Below are 6,336 nucleotides of genomic sequence, written 5' to 3'. Positions count from 1 at the left end.
CCGCCGACCAAACTATTCAGAATGTATGGACTTAGAACCCGTGGCATGGGCCCTATGGTGCACTTGGTTTCTCGCGTCGGTCTGCCCGGGAGCTCGAGTAGAGCCCCGTGACATGACCCCAAGGACAAGCCACTCACCAATCCTCTCACCATCCACCCACAATTCCCGAACACAATATATCCGCATGGATCTCAATTTCGAACAGATAAATTCTATCGCAACAAGAAGACACACAAAAACAAAATGCATGGATATCAACATGAAGAAAACAAACTACGCTACACACGCAAGTTAAACGAGCAAACCTCAGTGCAACAAAGACGAAAGACGACGACGGACGGTGCACTCAACCGAGCGACAACATCATTGAATCCTCCAGGCGCACGAAGCAACCAAACCTGCCGAAGAAACAAGGATCGGGCACACCCACTTTGTTAAGAGCACACTAAAATGACCAAAGAAATGGCTCACCTAGAATTCATATATGCTCCAAAAACCACCTCAACTAAAGCTCGAAAAACTTCCGGCCACCGTCGCCCACCTCGAGAGGCTGGCGGTGGTCGTGTGGACAAAAAGAGGAGTCACGCTCAGACCATCCAACAGACGGGCCGACAAAGAAACTCGAGAAGTCGCTTTCATTCGAGGGCAAAAGAAGCGAGGTGGAGCTGGTATGGACGAAAAGAGAAGCCACGGTGGAGCTGGTATTTGATGAAGCGAGTTGTTTATTTTATTTTTAGTGTTCATTTCATCCAAAGATTATTTTCGTCCTCTTCTTGTAGACGATGTTGCGCATGTGTTTTATTTGGACCAATACGTTTTGGCTGCCATAATGTGGAACAAAACTCAAGCCCTTCAAATAGAACAAAAGCAGCATAAGTTTTGCAGCAACGGGGCAGACAATTAAGCGGCACTACAAGTTGTCTATCAAAGTAGTGAGACATGCACAAACAACAGATAAACTGGAATTAATATAGGCACAATAACATCAATCAATCAGCAATCCGTAATAGCCCCATCTCAGATCCACAGAGTCAGCTGTGTTGACTGACTACACGGAACTCTGAGGCCTATATAACGATGAGAAAGAATGACAACAATACTCTGGTGACCAGATAGAGATGATCTTGGCGTCAGGGGAAAGGAGAAGGTACAGCAGATGGAGAGCAGAAGCTGGAGACTGAGATCATCTATCTCATGAACGGGTGCCTTCTCGCCCCTCTTTCATTCACCTGAAGCTGTGGTGACTTGGGCCTGGTCACCTGCTTCGTCGACCTTTGTGGACGGAACGGCCTGTCGAACTTTGGGAGGGGCCGTGCTTGTGGCACCAAGGTCCTCCTCAGCTGCTTCAGCGCCTTCTCTTCCTCGATCTTCACACACACATTACATATACAGAAGTTGGTTAGTCGCCATGGTACAACACAAGAAAAAAAAAGGCTGACGAACAGGCAAGGATGCGTCGCGTGTATGTATGTACCTTCTGTGCAAATTCGTTTTCCTCTCGCAACCTCTTGTAAGTGATCTCCTTCTCCTTCACCTGCATCACAATGAAATGCTCCATAAACCCTCCTTCCTACAAAGCTAGTTCATTTCAGAGGTATAGTAGTATAGAAGGAGCAAAAGCAGGTAAAATTACTGACTCTGTTATCAAATTCTGATCTTTGAACCGCCCTCTCATCAACATGCAGTTCAAACTGTTGCACTTCAGTAAGAGGCTTTCGCTCCTTCTGTGGAAGAGGAATAGGATCCCTGCAACCAAATTAAAAGTCGTAAGACAAGAGATCGTGTGATGTGTATCATAAATTCTCCTCTGAGCCTCTTCCCAGATAAAACATAAATCAAGAGGTCGTACGTAGGACAAGGGGTTGCACATGCTACTTACTCTTTCAGTATCGGTTGTGCCCTGACAATTCTCCTCTGAGCCTCTTCCCTCGCCATCCTCTCTCTTTCTTCCATTAGCCTTTGCTGCTCCACTTCATGTCTCACCAAGCTCTCCAGCTGAAAACCTTCTGGCCTCGTGCATGGTTTCGGTTCAGGCTTTGGTGGCACCTGAGTGGAAAATGTCAAGAGATGGCCTGGGAGCAGGATATGTTCAGCATATATCTATCACTTTGCACGTACCACTGGATAGTCTGTGGTGTAAGGATAGGGATTAGCCTTGAATTTCCGGGCCTTCTCTTCCTCTAGCTTCTTCTGCAACAGTTGTGCCTCTAGTTGCCTCTCCTTGTCATGCCCTCTTTCCTGTAAACATGGGTACAGTGTTATTCGCTTGCAGCAAAGATGGGCAAGAAAGTATAAACACATTTCACATACATCTGTATGTAGATTGAAAGGGTTGGGTATCGTCAGTCTCGGCATATCTTTCTTGTCATGGTAGGAAGAAGATTCAGAGTACAGAGAAAGCTGCAAAAAAAGGACAACAGATTTAAAAAGGTGAAAAGGTTGCTGACAACACTACTTGGTTTACTTCAGCACACACCTTGTCGAGAAGATCCGCAACTGCAGGAGGTCCCAAGCGGTCGTCAGTACGAAAATGGAACTCCTTGGGCTCTGTTGCCTGGGCCTTCGGGTGGGCAAAAACACCAATATCACCCTTGCTCTCAAGAATCTGCATGGAATGATGTTCAGGCTAATTTTCCAAAGCATTATATAGTTGAATGTATATAAGGTTGAAATGTACAAGACCTTTTTGTTCAGTGGCTTGGCCTTGAACTTGGGGGCTTTCTCCAATTCCTCTAGTTCCAATTCCTGAGTGCTTTTCACCCTGTTAAAGCTCATGTTAGAGTCGAATTTACAAGGTTGCAGCACAGTAAAAGTGATTATTGTTTCCTCAATAAATGTACCTAGATGGCCTTGCGCGCAGTGCTGTCTCAAGTTGTGGGGGTTTCGCTTCAGCAAGTTTAAGTGGCTTACTACCCTGACTCTATAAGATGTATACTTTCAGTCATTGCCACAATCAACAACATAACGTGGAAAAACCAGGTGCTAGTATGCTTACCCGCATAGTTCCTACGGAAGAAGCTTCTGAACATGTGTCAGCATGTCGAGACGCTCTTTCCATCGTTTTAAGGTGAAACTCCTATAGTCAATGCAAAGGCGTGACTTAATTAGTGGACGATCACTCGGCGAATTTGTTATGACAGTCAAATACGTACATTGAATTCAGGGAGCTGTGGAGCTGTCCTTGGAAGAGGAGGGAAAGACGGAGCTTCGGCTATCTAAAAGCAGAAGCAAGAAATTAGTTAGGCTTCATCCCCTGAAGCATGCAATTCATTTAGTTAAACAGAAAAACAGGAAATTTTCCCACCTTTTTGTTAAATGGCCGTGCTCTGAACTTTGGAATCTTGGCCAGCATTTCCTCCTCTAGTTCTGAAGAGCTTTTCATTCTGACTGCTCGGACCCTGTGGGTAGTCTGAAACTCAGGTTCCTTTGGCCTTGTTAGCATAAGTTTGGGCCTTCTCTGTGAGGCAGTTGCTGCATCCTCCTGCATGGTTAATCCAAATTATAATATATTTTTCATGGACAAGTATTAAGATGTAATAAATGCGGCAATTCATCAAACTCTGGATTGCTAGTGGAGATATCCATATCATTGCACCAAGAAAAATAAATTAAACAACGGCAGTTCACAGTGAGCATACAAACTGTAATATGGATGTAAAGCTCCTAGACAACTACTAATACCGTTTTCATCATCAAATATTCACAGATTGATGATAAAGGTAATGATTCTTTTTTATCAAACTCCGAACTGCTATCAGCCCCAAGAATAACAAAAATTAAGCAACGTACACCCACACGATATGTGGAAAGGACTACTTAAACTTACAATAGACATTGTTCTGCAATATGAATTAAACAACAACAATTCACAATGAGCATTATGAATTACAATAGACATTGTTCTGCAATATGAATTAAACAACAACAAACTCCTAGTCAACTACTAATACCGTTTTCATCATCAAATATTCACAGATTGATGATAAAGGTAAGATTTTTTTTTTTACCAAACTTCGAACTGCTATCATGCGCCAATAATAACAAAAATTAAGCAACATACACCCACACGATATGTGGACAGGAATACTTAAACTTACATTAGACATTGATCTGCTGTAGTGGCTGCCCAAATCTCTAGTCCCTGACTCGAACTTCTTGACCATTTCAGCTGCCGAAATATATGGAGTCACTGTCACTTCCTGAAAAACGGGCAACAATTACAGTAAGTACAAGTTCACAAAATAATAAAATGACATTACACCTGCAGTTTCATATCTCTCCCCACTACACAACAAAATGAACTTTATTTAGAGTCAGAAGAAGATGTCGCCACCTTCAGAGAGTGGGCGTCGTCATGGCGGTGCCTCATGGAAGACTGTACCACCTCGGTGCTTCCTGATAAACTACAACATCTTCCTTTGTGAAGCAGCACCCGGGACTTGACGTTCAATATCTGGTCATCGCAATGATTTATAAGTTCACAGTACATGGACAAGTTCTACCAGTAATACAAGTTCCTGCTATACCTGTCTTGTACTTCCATCATCTAGTTTTTGCCTCTTCACAGCCTGATTTTCTTGCCTGATATCATTTGCAGCAGCAGCTGCCTTTCCTGCCACCGCATCACGAGCCCCCCTAAGAACCAACAACCCAGAACATCGTTAAGCGAACCATCTCAAACTTTGGAAAACGGTATCAATATCTACGAGTCAGCATGCATATATTTCTCCTACTTGATCGCACTCTTCTTCTTTAATGCCAGCGAGGACTGCTTCAGATTAGACGGTTGCACGGTCTTTGAGCGAGTGGATGAGCTCCCCTGCACCTTGGGAGTGCACGCTTCAGCCTTCACTGTTGACTTGGCACGAGTGGTCGCAGCAGTGGTAACTTCCGCAGGTGGAGGCGGCCTCTGAATCTTAGGCGTGCTAGACCCAACATCTGCTGCTAAAACCACGGCAATGTCGATATCAGAATTGAGGAATGAATTCCCAGCCGGCATTCCTCCAAGAAATACTAGTTAGTGACTCACATTTTGCAGCCAAATCTTTGGACAGGGGGAACTCGAAAGACTTGGGTGACTCCTCCTTCTCTTCTGTTGGCGGCGACTCTGACATGGTGTCAGGACAAGCAGACGTGCTGACCAAATGAAGAAAGACAGGCAAACATGGTATGAGGACAAAAGTATGCCAAACACAGAAGGAGAGATACGAGGTCCAAATAGGCAATTTTTCGGGTGTCACAGAACACAATTAACTGGCAGAAACAGAACACAACAATGATATGTAAATTCTAGAAGAAAGAGAATCACCCCAGCGCTTACCCATCGATATCCCCTGCCGGATTTGGGGCTTTGACTGCTGCCTCCTCCGTTGCTTGGTTCTACCGCCGCAAACACCAACACAGATTGGGTGATGAGAAGGGGGAACAAAAACAACCCAACCCAAATCAGAGCAAAATCGAGGCAATCTCTTTCCATTTTCGTTACCTTTGGAGATGGAGCCGGGTCCTCCGCGTCCGCGAAGTCGCAGAGCGCGTCGATCTTGACCTCCGCTCTCGACTCCTTGATCCTCGGGGCGAACGCTGCGCGCAAGAAGGAGAGAGAGAAGAGCAAGTCAGGGTAAATTTCCGGGAGAGAAGGCGCGTGGAGGGGGAGGGGGAGGGGGCGGGGTGCGTACGCGAGGGCGCGTGGCTGGCGCCGGCCTCGAACCAGCGCTCGGCGGCGCGGATGTCGGCCTCCGTCTCGTCGACGACAAAGTCGAAGTACTTGGGCGCGCGGTACTCGTACGCCTCATCCACCTGGAACTGCACGGCCGCCGCCTCCGTCCCGGAGGAGGGTTTGGTCTCCGCCGCCATGGACGGGCAGAATTCTAGGGTTAGGAGCGCGCGAGCTAGGGTTCTCTCTCTATCTCTCCGGATGTGGTGGTGTGAGATGTATGGTTTTGATTGGAGGCGGGGAGAAGAAGGGAAGGGAAGGGAAGGGGATCGGCTGGATCGGGGGGGAGGAGCCTGGTGGGGGTGGGTTGGAGAAGAACGTTGCGAGTCCAACGGTCGGGGGATTTGAAGTGTTTGCCGATTGCCAAAGGGGCAAGTCTTAACGGAGGGGAAGGGAGGAGAGGAGGACTGGACCTGGGTGGTTGGGTGCTGCGATAGAGATCTCGGCGCTGTGTGCGCAACGGCTATTTTTGCGGCGCGGCTGCCAGCGGTGCGCACTCAGATTAATGGTCCGCCGGACTAGAATTTTTCGAGGGACCAACAGATTAGTGGTACTGCTACAGCCTACAGCTATCGATCGGGCACAGACTGCCCATGTTGGTTGTAGCTTAACGGTCATGATGC

General features: G+C 46.7%; 1 protein-coding gene across 2 annotated transcripts; it reads right to left on the bottom strand.

Moving 5' to 3' along the window:
- Nucleotides 1-940: 940 nt before the first annotated feature.
- Nucleotides 941-6,021, bottom strand: LOC119354813 (protein TPX2-like). 2 transcript variants are annotated; one of them, XM_037621556.1, is made up of 20 exons: nt 5,676-6,021; nt 5,486-5,580; nt 5,321-5,379; nt 5,030-5,136; nt 4,734-4,944; nt 4,527-4,635; nt 4,334-4,453; nt 4,098-4,199; nt 3,305-3,481; nt 3,153-3,215; nt 2,996-3,076; nt 2,841-2,920; nt 2,683-2,761; nt 2,477-2,605; nt 2,311-2,400; nt 2,119-2,238; nt 1,880-2,046; nt 1,638-1,746; nt 1,475-1,534; nt 941-1,367 (listed from the first exon to the last, which is right to left on the bottom strand). In XM_037621556.1, the coding sequence occupies exons 1-20, from the start codon at nt 5,851-5,853 to the stop codon at nt 1,188-1,190; spliced, it is 2,316 nt and encodes a 771-aa protein (XP_037477453.1). In that variant the 5' UTR covers nt 5,854-6,021; the 3' UTR covers nt 941-1,187. The 2 variants fall into 2 exon arrangements, with proteins under 2 accessions (XP_037477453.1, XP_037477454.1); XM_037621557.1 differs by having other exon boundaries at nt 4,734-4,941.
- Between the last annotated feature and the right edge of the window lie 315 nt (nt 6,022-6,336).

Source organism: Triticum dicoccoides, chromosome 2A (assembly GCF_002162155.2).
Source record: "Triticum dicoccoides isolate Atlit2015 ecotype Zavitan chromosome 2A, WEW_v2.0, whole genome shotgun sequence".
Lineage (NCBI taxonomy): Eukaryota > Viridiplantae > Streptophyta > Magnoliopsida > Poales > Poaceae > Triticum > Triticum dicoccoides.
The sequence above is the reverse complement of the archived record's forward strand: the minus strand, read 5'-3'. Positions and strand labels throughout refer to the sequence as shown.

Coding starts and splice junctions, on each gene's coding strand:
- LOC119354813 (XM_037621556.1), bottom strand. CDS start 5,853: ATGGCGGCGGAGACCAAACCCTCCTCCGGGACGGAGGCGGCGGCCGTG. Junction 4,636..4,733: donor AAGAAGAAGAGTGCGATCAA/GTAGGAGAAATA, acceptor GTTGGTTCTTAG/GGGGGCTCGTGATGCGGTGG. Junction 2,606..2,682: donor CCAAGCCACTGAACAAAAAG/GTCTTGTACATT, acceptor CATTCCATGCAG/ATTCTTGAGAGCAAGGGTGA.